This window comes from Sander vitreus, chromosome 5, assembly GCF_031162955.1.
Source record: "Sander vitreus isolate 19-12246 chromosome 5, sanVit1, whole genome shotgun sequence".
NCBI lineage: Eukaryota > Metazoa > Chordata > Actinopteri > Perciformes > Percidae > Sander > Sander vitreus.
The window spans coordinates 16272288-16290607 of record NC_135859.1 but is presented as its reverse complement, the minus strand read 5'-3'; the positions used below and the strand labels follow the sequence as shown (position 1 = coordinate 16290607).

Genomic DNA, 18320 nt, shown 5'->3' with positions numbered 1-18320 from the left:
TTGTCACAGTACGCAAGAGTTAAAAGGAAGAGCCTGTTGTGCTGGCTTCATCTACCCTCTCTGGCCGACCACAGCTGGCTGACGTTAACTGCACCCCTGTGATTTTTCCTGGCATTGTCGCCACAGACACCTGTTTTGTAATATAGCAAATGCAAGGGCTTTCATCAGTGGGCCATAGGCTCAATCACCATTGTGTTACCTCATTCGGCAATAGATACTGATTTAACAGATCTAAATCAAAAAAAGATTTAAATGAAAAGATTATTTCAAGCCTGTTACCTGTGATCTTGCAACATTAAATAAATGAGGTTTCTTTTTTTTTTAGCTATTGTGCGTGTTTCTCCCCACAGCAATGCTGGGCGGCAAATTCAAGAAAGACTTGTGCTTCAAGTGATCTGTTCGTCTCTAACTCGCAGATGAGTTACCCTCAGTCGTCACTTCCCACAACTGTGGGATCAGAAGAGATGGCTCACAAAACGTGAAAATACATTGTCCCACAAGACCCAGGAGTCCACATCTGTGCAGTGGGCACAAGTTGAGGTCACTGTGCTGTTGTTGGTGGGTCATCTTGAGTGATTTCTCCACACATGGGCAGTAGGCGTTGATGACGAAGGAGCAAAACCCTTTTGCCCTCTTGAGATGCTGCTGTGATCGAGGTTCAAAGGCCAGGCCAGTCATGCTCCACTCTGCTCAATCTCCTTATTCAGTTTGTGACACTCCCTGCCCTCTCACCCTGATCTGCATTCCACGCATGCCCACGCAGTTCACGTCTCAGCCTGGCACTCTGGGGTCCTGCAGACTACGGCACGCCCTGCTAAACAAAAGCAGCAGTGTCGTGCCTGAGCATGACATGTGGGATGAGTAGCACGAATGCAGTGCGCCTTCTAAGAATCAGGGCCACAGTATCGAGAGAACTCGCACGTAATGAACAGCTGAAACGTTACGACCACATATTGCTACATTCTGCCTAGCAGAGCCAAATAGACTTGTCACTCATAGTTGAATGTTCATTTTATTCTGTTGAAATGTCTATCTTGCAAGAGATTGTATTGAGACTGGCACTTTAACGAGCATAGGATACCATGTTTACTGCATGTCATAATGTTTACTCCCATTCTTAAAATACAAAAATATTGACAGCTTTTAATGCATATATTAGAGAAACAAATGTAAACTATATTTCAGGCATCTACACAGTATTTCGTGACAATCCAGGCTGTGTAGGTTGCTCAGTTTTTGTTTTTTTGGTAAATGTGGTGCAACGGGTAATAGCTGTCTTGTCTGTCTACATTCCTCCTTTAGCATATGTACACACAGCTTGCTTAATAAGCATTATAAACAATACAGATACAGAGTGGTCTTGATCGAGTGGTACAATTAGAGCCTTTGTGCTTTGGTTTTCTGCATTTGTTCTTTTTATGCTTTTCTCCACCCCACCTATCAGCTTACAGCTCAGACTCCAGTTTCTCCACTCAATAGCCCTCTGTATGTAGACAGAATGGGGACTATACAGCCTCTCTCCTCCCCTCCCTTTTTGTCTTTCTCCTTGCCCTCTTTTTTTCACACTGAATGACAAGTGCATGTCCCCTGACACACTCCCTGACGTCACAGATGGATAGATGAGCCTCCCTGCAGAGCTTTATTCAGCAAGATCAGTTTTTAGAATTGAAAGTTGAGGGGGGTGGCCCCAGGCATCAGGTGTGCATGTGGAGAGGCAGCAACCAGATGAATGAGCTCTGTAGCACTGGACATGTGATAAGGGAAGCGCGGGACTGTGCTGCAGTATGTGCGTGTCGAGATCTGACAACGGCTTTGGGGGAAATCAACTTTTAACGGAAAGAAGAGGACAATGCAGTTGGACAAGAAACACTGGATTTATGTATGAGGGTAAGACAATCTCCAGTGTTTGAATTTGTTTTCTCTGCAATATTTTGTCCTTGTAATATTGCTTATGGTTTTGTCAAATGTTAGAACAACAAGTTAGTTCAGCTATGTAATCACATTGAATGCCTACATGGAAAACCGTTAAACATTATCCTAAATGTACTTTTTATATTTAATCTTTAAACAATATTACTCTTGATCAACTAAGCTCCTACTATAACAGAACAATAAATCAGAGTTTGGTGTGCAGCCATGCAAAGCGCAGGATAAATGTGGACTGGAAAATTGCCTAAAGGAGGTCCTAATGTTTTAAAGGTGATTTTAGTGGGTGACATTTCAAGATAATGGAATACAATTAAGTTTGTCCAATGGAATCTCAGGTTTGAAGGTTATTGCAGGTATATCCCTGAGGCAGGAGAAAAACGGTCACTTGAAATTCACTCTGCATTTGCAAGCTGAAGTTTTCCACCTGAAACTAGCCTTGTCCTCAAATGTCTCACAACAGAGTGGCTTCTGATGGCAGAGAAAGAGCTCTCACATGCCTCCATAATAGACCCTTCATGGAGTCCTAACAAAGAGCAGACCTAGCCCGTTTAGCTGTGTTTGGTGAGTAATGTTTGTATAAAGCTCTGATAAGACTGAACATAAAATGTAACTACAATTCATGGGACCAAGGTGCACACAGTAAGTCATGCCAATATGAAGATTTCAGACATCAACCTTAAGCCATAACCCAAAGCTTTACTAAATAGAAAAATTAATAATAAATGACGCACTGGATACCATATAAAGGACATCATACTTAAGACTAGGATGGGATTACGTCTGGATTTTTCAAAAGGTAAAAAGGCAATCATAGTTTCAATTCATCATGGATTCATTAAAACTGGTGTGTGATTTGCAAAAAAAATTATCATGGACGAAAGTATTTTACTAACAGGAAAGGACACAGTACATTTAAATTAAAATACTTTTACTTAAATAGGATGCAGTATTTTTACAATTTAGTGTTGGTTTTTATTTAATTATATTTTTAAGTAAAGGATCTGAATACTTCTTCCACCAATGGTTGTACCATATATGTCCTCCAACCTAAACCAAAAATGGGTAAAGACCATTTTCAGTTTTTAATGATTTTATTTTAACTGAGCTTTAACTGATTTTAAGATTATTTGTTTGTGGCATTTTTTAGGCCTTTATTGGATAGGACAGCTTAGACATGAAAGGGGAGAGAGAGGGGGAATGACATGCAGCAAAGTGCCGCAGGTCAGAACCAAACCCGCGGTCACTCCGTCGAGGACTGAGCCTCTGTATATGGGCGCATGCTCTACCAGGTGAGCTACCCAGGCGCCTGAGCTTTAACTGATTTTAACTTTGCTCTGTTCTCTGCTGCAGAAGTATATTTTTAATCACAGTTTACAGTAATCGGGGTCCTTTCTTGGTGAGGGCAGCTCAGAATGTCATTTTTTTCTGAGAGGAATTGAAGCGAGAAATGGGGAGAAAACTTAACTGAAAAAAATGTAATTAAAATAACATTAAAAATACATTTAGAACGCTTTCACTGAAATCTGATTTTCAACCAATTTGTTTGCATAATTGATTCAAAATATTGATAAACTCTAAATTTAGTGATAAAAGCTAAAAGGCCCTCAAACCCTGCTGTGCATTGGGGTCACATTCGTTCACATAATGCTGAAAATTCCAGGTGGTCAGTGACACTTTTTACCTGTGTAGCTGAGTCAGCAGGCGGCTCGTCTTACGGCAGTCAGCGGGGGCAATATCACTTTCCACAGTAATGCATTATTTATTTTATGGAACAGCTGAGAAACACTGTGTTAGTCATTTCAGGTCGTCATTTTCTAGCTCACCATACAATACAGTACACCCTGTGTTTAAAATGTTTATGAAGGAGACAACTAAGTGAAATGAGGCTAACTGTGAAACTGGTCAAATACACTGAAAATGTGCCCCTGTGGGTAAATAGTCATGAGTACCTTAAATGATGATCCACCTGATGACAGCACTGAACTGTTTAACAGAATACTTAAATCACCATATAGTTAAAATGGACACCTTACTATTATATTACAATTTTAGGCTATTGCATTAGATTGCTTGCTGTATGTGGTCATGTTATTTTGTCCACTCCAGTAGAAACCAGAGAGCAAAGATTGTAATCTATAGGGTCACTTTAATTTCTAAGTCACCATCTAAATAAATCATTTAAAGTGGTGTCAATGTGTCCTCAAAGCTTGTTTTCTTAATAACAGAGATAACATAATAGAGGTAGAATAGAGGTTTTCTTGGATCTATCTTCAAAGTAATAAAAAATGTCTGGGCAGCTAGCAGGTAGAAAGTGCTCACCATAATGAAGATGATGTTCTGTGTTTTTAAGGTAATCCTTGATTCTGCTGAACCATGGCTGGCAAGCAAGGGAGGCAGTGGAGGTCCATGTGCAAAGGCCTGGTCCTGGGTACCATCCTGACCAGCTGCATGATCCTGCTTTACTGCCTCTCCACTCCCCAAATCCACTACAGTCTGCCTGAGTAAGACTCATCACACTGATGTACATGCATTCTCTAAAAAATAATGTTAAACATACAGTATGACAAATGTATTCAGCAATTACTGTATTTTAGAGCTGAAATGATTAGTAATAATAATTATGGTCATTTTTCAATCAGCCTCTCAAATTAGATGTTTTGCTGATTTTGTGTGAGTACATTTCATCAGCATTATCAGCACATTTATCATGTGATAGTTTTCCTTGTTTTCCTCTGTGTAGAGTTCCAGTGCCTTACTCCTGTGCCCATCGTCCATCCCAGCTCCACCCCAAACCAACCACAAACAGCTCACAACAAACCCCGGGTCAGACCTGCACTCCTAAGGTGGATATCATGTTCATGAAGACCCACAAAACAGCCAGCAGCACCTTCCTCAACATCCTTTTTCGCTTTGGGGAGAAGCACCGGCTCAAATTTGCCTTCCCTGACAGCAGAAATGACTTCTTCTATCCATCTCTTTTCCAGCGCTCCCAGGTTAAAGACTACAGACCTGGGATGTGCTTCAATATTATCTGTAATCACATGCGCCTTAATGCACCCGAGGTGGCCAAGTTGCTACCTATGGACACTTCCTACATCACTATTCTGCGAGACCCTGCAGAGCTTTTTGAGTCATCCTTCCACTATTTTGGCCAGCTGGTGCCATTTACCTGGAAGATACCAGGTGATGATAAGCTGACTGAGTTTCTACGTTACCCCCATTACTACTTTGATCCACAGGGCTTCAACTCTTTCTACCTCAAGAATCTGCTGTTCTTCGACTTTGGACAGGACAACACTCTGGAGCTGGATGATCCGCAGGTAGAAGAGGTAATCAGATTCATTACTGAGCGTTTTCAGCTGGTCATGTTGGTGGAATACTTTGAGGAATCACTCATCCTTCTCAAGGATGCCCTCTGCTGGGAGTTGGACGACGTGCTCTTCTTCAAGCTTAACGCCCGCAAGGGATCCACTGTGTCTAAACTCACCACTGAGCTGAGGGCCCGGGCTCTCGAGTGGAATGCTATTGACTGGAAGCTATACCAGCATTTCAACCAGACCTTTTGGAAAAGAGTAGATGCATATGGACGGCAGCGCATGGCTGAGGATGTGGCAGAGCTCAGGAGAAGGAACACGGAGATGGCATCCATTTGCATTGAGGGTGGTCGTGCTGTAGAAGCTGGCAGCATCCAAGAGACTGCCATGCAGCCCTGGCAGCCCATTGGACAGAAGTCCATCATGGGCTATAACCTGAAGAAGAATGTGGACAAGGCACATCGAAAGTTGTGCCGAAAGATGTTGATGCCAGAGCTTCAGTACTTAACAGAGCTTGGGGTTAACCTGTGGATCACCAAGTTGTGGGGCCATGTCCGAGATATCCTTAACTGGTGACTAGACGTGAGCAAGGGGGCCAACTCAACTCTGACAGAATGTATTGAAACAAGATGAATCTGACTGTGTGGCTGATAGAGTTAAAGGTTTCTGTCACATTTCAATCCTATGACCGGTCCTGTTTTGTTTAAATGTATCAACATTGACTTGTTTGCTTTTCATATGATTATGTGCTGTAATGTATCTGATGGATGTTTGAGAAAAACACTTCACAATCTACAAATACTGAACCAGTTTCCTAAATGCAGATGAGGTCTAGTATTGTTCTCTATGTTTGTGAGTCAATTTTCCAAAATGTAAATGTTCTTACTCTCAGATTTGAGCTTGTTTTAATGGAGCAGATGAGTGAACAACGAAGTCTGGGACTACTTTGATAAGCTCTTAAATGGAATGAAGACAAAAATGTTGCCATCCCTGCCAACTTTAAAGGTTGTTTGAAGACACGGAAAGAATGGTACTTTGCTTTGAGCTTAATATTGTCTTTGATGTCCATCCCCCAAAGTTGAAACATCTAAGTTTTAAGAGACTGAAAGACCACTGAGGGCTAAAGTACAGATGTGAAAATAGTGAATGTAAGTACTACATCCTACTTTACTGTCTGTGGAGGACAAAAACATCCATCATTTTTAAAGTAGGTGAACAAATACAGATGTTTCTCATGGCAGACATGTTCACATTCACAAGGAAAGCACAGGTGCAACTAATAACATAAACGATCATTCCGTTCCTATTATTAATTACGCCTGTGCAGTAACATGTCGAAATGTCTGTCATGAAATAGGTCTGATCATTAATATGTAAAGGAATCAAATTAGAAGTGCAGCACTATGCATTCAAGAAGAAAAATAATTTCCTTATTCATTTCCTATTCTTATCTGTTTTTATAGCATACAGTATAATGTGTTGTATGTTGAGCTTTCTGCCATATGATATAACATTTTCGCTTCTTTGTAATTTTAAGCCAATTCTCCTTTCTCCTGATATCACAGTGTTAATCCTAGGAACATTCTCCCTTGCCAGTTGTTTTGGCAGGTACATTGACGATGTGGTTGAATAGTGAGCCAAAGAAAATTCATTGTCAGCCAAGTCTGGTAAATCCCATCAAGAAAGCTACTACGGCAAAAACTAACTGTTAACACCACCTACATGTCTTTACACCACAGTTATTATAGTGAACGAGAACTGAAATTAAAATGAAAATAAGCAGTGAAAAATATTAAACAAACTAAATAAATAAAAACTAAACTGAAAACAAAAACTAAACTAAGATGATAATGCCTAATTAAAAAAACTAATAAAAAGTAATGTAAAACATTCCAGTTTTTAGTTTTTTAGCTTTAATATTCCACTGCCGAAAAAAAGGAGACATCATGAATTTCCGTTAACTCTTGTAACATTAGACCACAGAAATTGAATGGACTGGACATTCTGGCCATGAAGGAAATTAAAAAGTCCAAACTAAACGAAAATAAAAGCTAGTTGAAAATTCCAAAACTATTGTAACCTCGGTTTATACTGCCTCGGAAAATTAGCCTGCAGAAATAAAGGGAATTGAATTAAGAAATACACAAATGCTTTTCTTGATAATGCATTGTGCTACTCATTTATTTCTTAATTTGTGTCCACACACACACACACACACACACACGTATATATATTTTGTATTTCTATGCATTTAATATTTTGTTTATGGTTTTGCATTTAATAATGGATTCAGTTATTAATTAATATATCTGTAGTGTAATGATTTTGTCCTCCATACACCTCCCCATTATTATTTTTTATCCTCAAAAATAAAGTAAAAAAAAACATGTAATATTGCATGTATTAGTCTAAATGTTCTGATTCATAAAATTGATCGTTTCCTTTCTATCTGTGACTGTTTCATCCTTATTACTGTATTATAACAATTACCAAGATTGTTCTTGTTTAATAGTGTATGAATGTATATGCGACCCAACATTTTTGAATAAAATAAAATATTTCATTATTAAATTATGGACCAAGATAAACCACCAATTCTAAAGATGGTAAACTAGTGTTGGCAGGGGCCATTGGGAAGGAACAAATGTAAGATGACTGTCCTGTTAAAATTGCTGAAAGTACACCCAAGTGGCAAACACGGATACATTCTCAAAAGGTTATTTAAAGCTTTAAATAACCTTCAGGGAACCTTTAGGTAACATTCCCCGAAGGTTACATGTTTAAGTTCGGTCACTCATCTCTAGTCATTGATGGCACAAACATGTGAATGTGCTTAGTGATGCCTAGTGGTAGCAGTGGTAATATTACAAGCAGGCACAGATTTGGAAAATAATTGATATTGATATTGAATGGTATAAACAGTGCATCATTATGAAAAAGAAATAAAGCACTAAATAAATAAATAAATGTCCTCTGTGGTTTTTTTTTTTTTACATTACAGGAAGTGAAGTACAGTCTTGCACCATAGACTGTATAGTCTTGCACTGGTCTCGCGCTCGGGGGCGTGGTTGGCCGAGTGTGCACACTTATCTGCTGCTCCTAGTTAAATGCAAGTGACGTTAGCTTTTGTGGCTGCTAGTGCCTTGCTGCGAACTCATTCACTTCGTATGCATACTAGCTGAATGGTTGAACCGGATAAGGCAGATTTTAGTGTAACGTTGGTAGCTATCCGTTAACTTTCCATTCGCTGTAGCTTGTTTTGCAGATTAGCACAAAGCTGGCTAGCTGTGCGGCTAATGTTAGTTTTTAGCATCGCGTCGCGGATAGCTAGCTAGCTAACTGTTGTTAGCCATCTTACGTAAATAACGTGACTTTAGTTGTATCTTACTTCAAGCCAAGGTAATACTAGTGCACAGCTAAATTACAAAACACATTAGCTGTCACACTGGATGACTAACATTTAACGATGGCGTTAACTGTGGAAGTCCCTGCTGATGAGTGGCCCTGAGAAGTGATTCCGCTGGATGAGTTAGCAACAATGTCCTGTAAATCAACCAAAGTGGCCCCGAGTGTTGATTTCGACCACAGTTGCTCCGACAGCGTGGAATATTTGACGCTCAATTTTGGCCCGTTTGAGACTGTTCATCGCTGGAGAAGACTCCCTCCGTGTGATGAGTTTGTTGGTGCAAGGTAACATGTTGACCGATGAGTAGGTGCAGCTTTATCTGACGCCACCGGCTTAATCTTCAAGTTTACAGCCTTTTAATCACCCTGAACTTCATTTTCTCGGTTTAGGCGCAGTAAGCACACTGTTGTGGCATACAGGGATGCCATTTACGTGTTTGGGGGAGACAATGGGTGAGTAGTACTGGGCAGCTACTGGCATTCTAACTTTATAATTATTGTCCACCACATACAAAGCATTTACATGTTGTGTCATCTAATAGTAAGAACATGCTGAACGACTTGCTCCGTTTTGATGTGAAGGACTGCTCATGGTGTCGGTAAGATTGCATCAATGCACTATTCCACCTTAATTGGCAATTAAAGAATTGCAGACGGTGAGATATAATCCGTTGTCCTTTTGTATGCTATTCACTACAGAGCCTTCACCACTGGAACTCCACCTGCTCCCAGATATCACCATTCAGCTGTTGTCTATGGCAGCAGCATGTTTGTTTTTGGTAACTACTTTTTTTAAAGCTTATGTTCCTCATAATCACATGTCATTTATGCTACCCATTTTAAACTCAGGTGATATTGATCCTCTAATGCTTGACTTAATATTTTACAGGGGGCTACACCGGAGACATCTACTCAAACTCGAACCTGAAAAACAAAAATGACCTTTTTGAGTACAAATTTGCAACAGGGCAGTGGACTGAATGGAAAGTGGAGGGGAGGTAATGTGTGTTTTAACAGGTTTAAGTTGTGTTTCTAGGATAGATTTATCTTCTTTTTTTTCACTGCCAGTTTATGGTGGATAGTTTTAGCCTGTTAGCAAATCTGGAATTTATTGGTGTTTTTGGACTGTTTTTACAGGATGAAAAATATCTTTGAGTTTTATTAAAGGACATATTACCACCAGTGCTTTTTTGTTTTCTCCCCATGTGTCTTTTAAAGTTTCTATAATTAAAGGTTATTGTGAGTCTTGGTGGGAAGATGACCTTGTTAACTTTAAATTGCAGGGAATAGTCTCTTCCTACACTTGGAAACGTGACTATTTTGGGATGGAGGCATAGCATCTAGGAGGAAATCGGTTTAAACCAACCTGTTTCTTTTCAAAATGTTGGGTGTTTCTAGTGTGACTCTGTAAAAACCAAAAGCTCAGCCAGTTGAACATCAGAATTCAGCCCCACTGCCTTTTGTCTCTGTTTCAGCTTGCCAGTAGCTAGGTCTGCACATGGGGCCACGGTCTATAGTGATAAACTGTGGATATTTGCTGGCTATGATGGGAATGCCAGGTATGTTTTTTTGTCACAACTGACATTATTTGCATATAGTGTTGACAGATATTTCCCCCTTGTGCAGGCTGAATGACATGTGGACCATCAATCTGCAAGATCGAGAACATGCGTGTTGGGAGGAGGCCAGTACAATACATTTCAATATACTATAACCAGAATGACATTGAGAGGAGAACGCTCACCAACACTACTGTATGTGTAAACGTCTCTTTCTCTGCCTTTGGTTGCATCAGATCGAGCAGAGTGGTGAGATTCCTCCATCTTGCTGCAACTTCCCTGTAGCTGTTTGCAGGGACAAGATGTTTGTGTTTTCTGGTCAGAGTGGAGCCAAGATCACCAACAACCTCTTCCAGTTTGAGTTCAAGGGCCACATGTGAGTACACCCTTTCCTTGTGCCTTTGACTTACCTCAGTCACTCATCCTGTAGCTGCCAGTGTTGGGACATGGGACTAGTCATTACTCCATCTTCTCAGGTGGACACGCATCCCGACTGAACACTTACTGCGGGGCTCCCCTCCACCTCCCCAGAGACGTTATGGCCACACTATGGTTGCCTTTGACCGCCAACTGTATGTATTTGGAGGTGCGGCCGACAACACTCTGCCCAATGAACTGCACTGCTACGATGTGGACTCTCAGAGCTGGGAGGTGATCCATCCCAGCATGGACAGTGAGGTATGAACCAAATGGATTTACAAAGAACTGTCAATAGACGATGGAAGTGGTTGAATGATATCTTAAATATGTGATGGGCTGAATTATAAAACATGAACATGTCGGTCCTTAACTTACCACCCCTACTGTACCATTCCGTTTTATGTTACTGCAGCTGTTTAGTTGGATTAAATGTGTGTAAAAACTATTTAATCTTTTTTTTTAATTCATTTTTGAGTTTCAAGCAACACTGTAGGGGACAAACTGCATTTTATTGTTAAAACTTATCTAGAAAGCCTGGTGATTGTATGACGATATTATATGTCTGGCTAAAGCAGGAGTACATGGCAGCAGACTCGGTGCTTATCACATTAGTATGGGAGCTTCTTTAATGCCATCCTGGATGTGCATGCAAACACATCTGTTATCGAGGATTTAACAACAAAAAGTAATGTTTTCAAACAATCTCCTTGCACTATCTCTATCTCTTTTACTTCCCTTCCCCCTCAGATGCCCAGTGGGAGACTGTTCCATGCTGCTGCTGTGATTCAAGATGCCATGTACATCTTTGGAGGAACTGTGGACAACAATGTGCGCAGTGGGGAGATGTACCGATTCCAGGTTAGTGTCAACCAAAACCATTGTTAATGTTTACAAGCACCTGCATCATTTGGACACTGTGGGCAAAAGTCTTCCCTGTCTAAAGAAAATATAATGGACTCTGTGTACTTAAACTGTCAAGCTTGTTTGGACAGTAGTTTTAATAGTTATGTATTTCCTCACAGTTTTCCTGCTACCCAAAGTGTACACTCCATGAGGACTATGGCAAACTGTGGGAGAATCGTCAGTTCTGTGATGTGGAGTTTATTCTGGGCGAGGTGGGTTTGTATTACCGGAAGGCTAAGCCTCTGCTGATTTGAAATTACAAGGTGACATTTGCATTATCCAACTAAAATGATTTCTCCATCTGGTTGACTCCTTGTTGTGTTGTCTACAGAGGGAGGAGAGAGTCTTGGGGCATATTGCCATAGTGACTGCAAGATGTCAGTGGCTACGGAAGAAAATCCTGCAGGCTTGGGATAGGCAGCGACAGGTCAGACACGCAGCAAGTACACTTAGTTTCCTCTGAACAAGGGAAGACAATCGGTGTTGTCAGATGATATTTATTTACACATTTGATAATCGGGCAGATGCATTTGTAGTTAATTAAAATAAAATTGAGTGAAATTATGCTAGCTACTAAATGATTATCAACATCCCAGAGGATCTCTGCTCTTATCACAATACTGATATTGTATTGAAGCAAATAAAGTGTCACATGTTAAAGTTTTACATAATCTTCTGTCTCTGTGTGCAGAAGACTAAACAAGACAGCTGTGAGGAAAGTGACGAAGGGGCAGCTGGAGGCCTGAGGGATATCCCAGCAAGCAACAGGCCGATGCTAGAGGTATCCATCAGGGAAGCGGAGGCCCAGCCTTTTGAAGTCTTAATGCAGTTCCTCTACACGGACAAGATTCAGTACCCACGCAGAGGTACCTCTCTCCTCATGGTTGCCCTGTTTATCACTCATTAGATTCCAACTGCAGTAATCCCCAAGAGAGACAAGAAAAACTGATAATTCTTCCTTCCTTTCTCCAAAGGTCATGTCCAGGATGTTCTTCTAATTATGGATGTATACAAACTGGCCCTTAGTTTTCAGCTTTCCCGCCTCGAGCAGCTGTGTGTGCAGTACATTGAGGCTTCTGTCGACCTGCAGAATGTTCTCAGTGTTTGTGAAAATGCCAATAAGCTGCAACTGGACCAGCTCAAGGTACTTCTGGTTAAGTGTCATTTTTACTGCCCTCCAGTGGTTAAAGTTCATATTGTTTTCCGCACAATACATGTTATACTTTCAATCAAAAGAGGTCCGTAAAATAATCATCTAGTCTTACGCTAACCATTTTTCTCTTCCTCTAGGAACATTGCCTTAATTTTGTGGTGAAGGAGTCACACTTCAACCAGGTGATCATGACGAAGGAGTTTGAACGTCTGTCCACCCCACTGATTGTGGAGATTGTGCGACGAAAGCAGCAACCTCCTCTCCGGTTGTACTCGGACCAGCCTGTGGACATCGGGACCTCCCTGGTCCAGGACATGAAGGCGTACCTGGAGGGAGGCGGCTTGGAGTTCTGCGACATTGTCCTGCTGTTAGACGGACAACCACGGCCGGCTCATAAAGCCATACTGGCAGCCCGATCCAGGTAGGGACAACACCGGTTTCATGATCCGCTTCGTGCACATGCAGCAGCTAGAGCACGTAATCGGACCCCTGGCTTTTTGTACATTCTTTGTTTATTTGTGGGAAGCACAAATTGTAGCTCTACAATTGAATATGCTTCAACAAAAACTTTAAGTTGCTCCTTACTGCCAAAAGAGAGAAACACATTATCTCAAAGCAGGTTTAACTCTCAAAGGCAACAATGTGCCATTTCCATTTGAAGGCATTTTCATAAACGTGTTAGGCCTTTGCTGTCATTTGTATTTGTGTTGTGATCCAAGGTTTAATAATAATTACATTCATATTTATAGTAATTTTATGAAAAATATTTTACTCTATACTTCATTTTATGCTTCAGTATAAATGTATTTTTTATTTGTTTTGTTAAAGGAAAAAAAAGAAATGGAGGTTAGAAAGTAAAAATGTATTTTGCATCATGTGCAAACATTTTAGACCAAATTCTTTTCTTATCATTGCAGTTCAGTTAAGTGATTTGTCTGACACTTTAACATTTATATTTTTACCCCTCAGTTACTTTGAGGCGATGTTCCGCTCCTTCATGCCCGTGGACGGTCAGGTTAATATCTCCATCGGTGAGATGGTTCCAAGTAAGCAGGCCTTTGAGTCGATGCTGCGTTATATCTACTATGGCGACGTTAACATGCCTCCAGAGGATTCCCTGTATCCTTCTCAAATTTAGACTGCTTTATATTCATTCACCGGATTAAGTCTTTCCCAGGCAGAGCCCACCATAATGACAAAATTTAAAACGTAACATTTTTTTCTTTACAAATTTAATGAAAATAAATTATAAAGGAGGCCACATCCTTTGAAATGGGAACTTGTGGAGACAAGGTGGGATGAGAAAGTCGTAACCACAATGACTGTGTGAGTGTGATAAGCTGAAAAACCTGTCAATGAAGGCAAACGCGCACACAAAAAAATACTGCTCTTATTTCTTCTCTTCTGTTGAGCCCTAACTTATTGTGGCAAAATGTATTGGGTTTTATTTCTACAGAGAAGTTGAGGAATTTTGTACAGTCAATACCTGTGAGTGGCCCACCAAACCAGAAGTATAGGTTTAGGCATAAGATAAAAACATATGTTAGGTATACACCTTGAGATAGATATATATTAAAGGTCCCATGGCATGGAAATGTCGCTTTATGAGGTTTTTTTAACATTAATGTGTTCCCCCAGCCTGCCTATAGTCCCCCAGTGGCTAGAAATGGCGATGGGTGTAAACCGAGCCCTGGGTATCCTGCTCTGCCTTTTGAGAAAATGAAAGCTCAGATGGGCCGATCTGGAATCTGCTCCTTATGACATCATGAGGAGGAAGGTTACCTCCCCTTTCTCTGCTTTGCCTGCCCAGAGAATTTGGCCCACCCATGAGAAAGAGAGAGAGACATCACTGCTTGAAAACAAGCGAAGCAGTTGGTCAAGGCCACACCCCCACCCTCCACCTTGCCCCCCCCCCCCTTCAATAGCATTTAAAACTACAGACATAGAAATGAACACATACTAAGTAAAGCTCATTGTGGGACTGGCTCTAGTGGCTGTAATTCTGCAACAAGGCTGAATTTCTGGAAAGAGACTTCAGATACAGTATTAGGGGACCAATAAGGTCTATATAAAAGACTTCAGATACAGTATTAGGGGACCAATAAGGTCTATATAAAAGAGTTCAGATACAGTATTAGGGGACCAATAAGGTCTATATAAAAGACTTCAGATACAGTATTAGGGGACCAATAAGGTCTATATAAAAGAGTTCAGATACAGTATTAGGGGACCACTAAGGTCTATATAAAAGCATCCAAAAAGCAGCATGTCATAGGACCTTTTTAAGGTATACATTTTTAAATGGTTTTCTTTTAGAATGAAAGGTGTTTGAGGTAAACAAAGGATTTGCTATGGGGTAAAAATAATTTTCTTGAATCCATAAAAACCATAGACTATTAATATTAACAACGCTACAGTCAGCAGTCATTATTGGAACTGCACTTGTGTGTTGGACTTTATTCAGCCATTGCGGTCACCTCTTGCACAAGATACTATGCAAGGAACAACATATACATTTTGTATTTCTTTCATTAGCATCATAACTGTCTTCCTGTCCAGTTTTTAAGTTGCTTATGGGTTACATTTTAATGAGCAAATACTCTGCTCTCTCATTCACATGAAGGTTCTGTGCAAAGTTAAAATCACAAACTTTTTCACTGGAATGTTTCACTTCCTTAACCTGTGATAAACAGCTATCTGTTTGCTGCACCATATTACTACGGGTTTTCAAACAACAGACTGCAGGCTTACTGCAAGCAGAATCTGGAGATGAATGTCACTGTGGAAAATGTCTTGCAGGTATTTATGTTTTCCCCGAGCTGGGGGGGGGGGGAGGAAGCAGTGACCTAATTTGACAACGTTGTCCCATACTTGAAGGCATTTTCTTATGCAGAGTGAATCATTTACTCACTCCTTTCTCCCTCAATACTTCAGATTCTGGAGGCAGCTGATAAGACCCAGGCTCTGGACATGAAGAAGCACTGCCTGCACATTATTGTCCACCAGTTCATTAAGGTGGGTGGGCTTGTATCCGGAGCCCTGGGGGTTTGCTGCCCAATCACTGCAGCTGAGCTAACCCTGTAGGCTTGTCTTCTTTGCGGGAGACTGACACCGTTGGCCTCCAAGTGGATCAGCCTTCATCTTCTACGTAGAGAGGAGACTGTTTACAGCCCGGCCGGCTGAACAAGCACATCATCACATAGCGATGAGGGTCATAGTGCCACTCTGAATATTGTTTGTTATTCAAGCAAACCGCGAAGCACTCAATTCTCACCCTGCTTCACTGCAGTGTTAGCTGTTGTTAATGTTTCTGCTTCTTTCTGTTTATCTTTATTTTTTGTGCATGAGCAATCAAGTGCTGCTTATTCCTCATTTCATTCTGTTTGACTCATTGTCTTGATTTATGGCTCATTTTTTTCCCCCATGTTTTGCTCTCCTCCCCTCCCAAAGGTATCCAAGCTCCCCAACCTGCGGTCTCTCAGCCAGCTGCTGCTGTTGGACATCATTGAGTCTCTAGCTACACACATATCAGACAAACAGTGTGCTGAGATGGGCTCCGACATTTAAGAGGACGCCAAGAGCCGGGCTCTTTTCTCTCACAGAAGCCATACATCTCTGCTCCGCCTACTTCTAGTCATTCCCTCGTCCCCAACGTGCAGTTATATTTTGGGCATTTTTAGACCTTTGACAGGAAAGCTGAAGAAATGAAAGGGGTGAGAGAGGGGGGGGAATGACATGCAGCAAAGGGCCGCAGGTCGGAGTCGAAACCGGGCCCTCCGCGTCGAGGAGTAAACCTCTATATATGGGCGCACGCTCTACCAACGGAGCTATCTGGGCGCCCGGTTCTTTTCTTTGTTGGCCCTCGCATGTCTTGACCCATAAACAGTAGAAGGCTTTCATCCACACAGTATCAAATTGTTCTCACTCTGTATCTCAATGAGGAGTGAAATTGTGGAAGAAACCGGATTCTAGCTCAGTTACAATTTGTTAAATGGTCTAAAATTCCCTTTGTTAAGTTTGTGATTTATTTATTTTGATTACAGAATTAAAACTTTTTCGAGGTTTTATTCTGCTCAGTATTGCTGCTGCATTTTTTTTTTAATACATGTAGATATGCAGTGGACTGTAATAACTCATACTTGTGACACTATAGAAAGTGTGGCCATCAGCTGTTGTCTGCTCAGATAAATTCTAAGTCATCTAAATGCAACTTGAATAAAGTATACTATTACATGGTTTATTTATCTATAAAACTGTATTCATCACTTGCAGTATTCTCAGCTCTTACTCAGTTAACAAGCCTGGATTAAATGTAAGGAATTGAAATCATATGAAAATAATTAGAATGTATGTCCATCTTAAAGCTCTTTGTTTTTGTTTAATGTTGTCACTGGTACACATCTTTGTAACACGTATCATCTCTTACCATTACTAACAGACTCTTTATCCATACAATATAGCAATGTGTATTTAGTGACATCAGTATGCTGTTATTAAATATTTCCCCATACGGGTTTCATGTATTTAAAGCCTTAATAAATCTTATACAAAATGAGTCATGCTATACGGAGTCTCTGTGGCCCCTATGCACTCTGGACCCCTGTAAAATACAGAGCCAGTGGAGGCTGAACTCACTTGATACCCACTCAAATGTCTCATTTTCTTGGTTCCAATATCCCCCTTTGCTGTCTGTTGTGAGTAAAATACCTTATGTAATTAATGTTTTTGCACAACCATCCTTTGGCAGTTATCAATTAAAAGTAAAGTGTGCCAAGAGTTTCCTATAGAAGCTCAGTATTCATATTAAATGATGCTTTGACCTACAGGTCTCTACTGGACCCTCTGACCTAACTTACCTTTAAGATGCCTTAAATGATACGCTCACCCAAACAGAGCAGATACATGGCGAACTACATTGTATCTCCTTAGGCTATACTACAGTACAGTTGCTGGCCCCACTGGCTTGAGTTTCATCTAAAAGCCATGGCCGACTCTACTCCAGCTGTCATCTAGCTGTGTGCTATGTGTTATAATAGGCTTGGATTAAAACCGATGTCTAAAAGTAAGCAATTTACAGATATAGGTTTTAAAAATTAAACTGATGCAGTTTCTCCCAAAAGTCTCACAGTGGAGTATTCACAAATATTTCTATATGGCTGATTTGCACAAATCTGAAATTCTTTCACAGACCTTTGCCATAAACTATAGCCATTGTAACCTATACACAATGTGAAAAAGCTGAAGGTTAATCCTTGACCTTTCATCAAATTAGCCACGTCCTTCAGGGGTTTCAGTTTCCACAGATCTATGGATGATAAGGTCAGACAAAGCTCCTTGGTTCGAGACGGCGAATGCCTTTGGCTTCTGCAAGGTTTTGCACTTTTGATTGTGATTAACTCAAGTAAGCTAAATTAAAGTTGAATAGGTTAATTCGATTAAATAAATTGCAACTTCTTTTTAAAATACTTCTCCTTATACAATAGTCAATCAGGTCAGAAAGATGGTCAGGCCAACCCTAAACATTTAAACTACATTAAGTATAATTTGAATAAAATGGAGAGGTTGTAAGAAAATGTTGCAGTTTGTAAATGATTGAGGGTTAAGACCATTTTATTTTGAAGTCATATAGTACATTTT

At 40.5% G+C, this 18320-nt stretch overlaps 2 protein-coding genes across 6 annotated transcripts; both read left to right on the top strand.

The window, feature by feature from the left end:
• The first annotated feature begins 15 nt into the window (after window positions 1-15).
• Window positions 16-7814, top strand: gal3st1a (galactose-3-O-sulfotransferase 1a). 3 transcript variants are annotated; one of them, XM_078250644.1, is made up of 4 exons: window positions 16-1887; window positions 2390-2490; window positions 4280-4430; window positions 4670-7814. In XM_078250644.1, the coding sequence occupies exons 3-4, from the start codon at window positions 4303-4305 to the stop codon at window positions 5817-5819; spliced, it is 1278 nt and encodes a 425-aa protein (XP_078106770.1). In that variant the 5' UTR covers window positions 16-1887; window positions 2390-2490; window positions 4280-4302; the 3' UTR covers window positions 5820-7814. The 3 variants fall into 3 exon arrangements, with proteins under 3 accessions (XP_078106770.1, XP_078106767.1, XP_078106769.1); XM_078250641.1 differs by having other exon boundaries at window positions 4646-7814; XM_078250643.1 differs by lacking the exon at window positions 2390-2490 and having other exon boundaries at window positions 4646-7814.
• Window positions 7815-8295: 481 nt separating this feature from the next.
• lztr1 (leucine zipper like post translational regulator 1) lies at window positions 8296-17238 on the top strand. 3 transcript variants are annotated; one of them, XM_078250636.1, is made up of 19 exons: window positions 8296-8933; window positions 9039-9101; window positions 9191-9247; window positions 9348-9427; window positions 9538-9646; window positions 10124-10207; window positions 10275-10332; window positions 10444-10583; window positions 10684-10885; window positions 11375-11485; window positions 11650-11742; window positions 11862-11957; window positions 12225-12396; window positions 12505-12674; window positions 12821-13104; window positions 13653-13802; window positions 15377-15482; window positions 15618-15698; window positions 16134-17238. In XM_078250636.1, exons 1-19 carry the CDS (start codon window positions 8782-8784, stop codon window positions 16248-16250), a joined length of 2325 nt encoding a protein of 774 aa, XP_078106762.1. In that variant the 5' UTR covers window positions 8296-8781; the 3' UTR covers window positions 16251-17238. The 3 variants fall into 3 exon arrangements, with proteins under 3 accessions (XP_078106762.1, XP_078106763.1, XP_078106761.1); XM_078250635.1 differs by having other exon boundaries at window positions 8297-8933; window positions 12222-12396; XM_078250637.1 differs by lacking the exons at window positions 13653-13802; window positions 15377-15482 and having other exon boundaries at window positions 12222-12396; window positions 16134-16223.
• Window positions 17239-18320: the final 1082 nt, after the last annotated feature.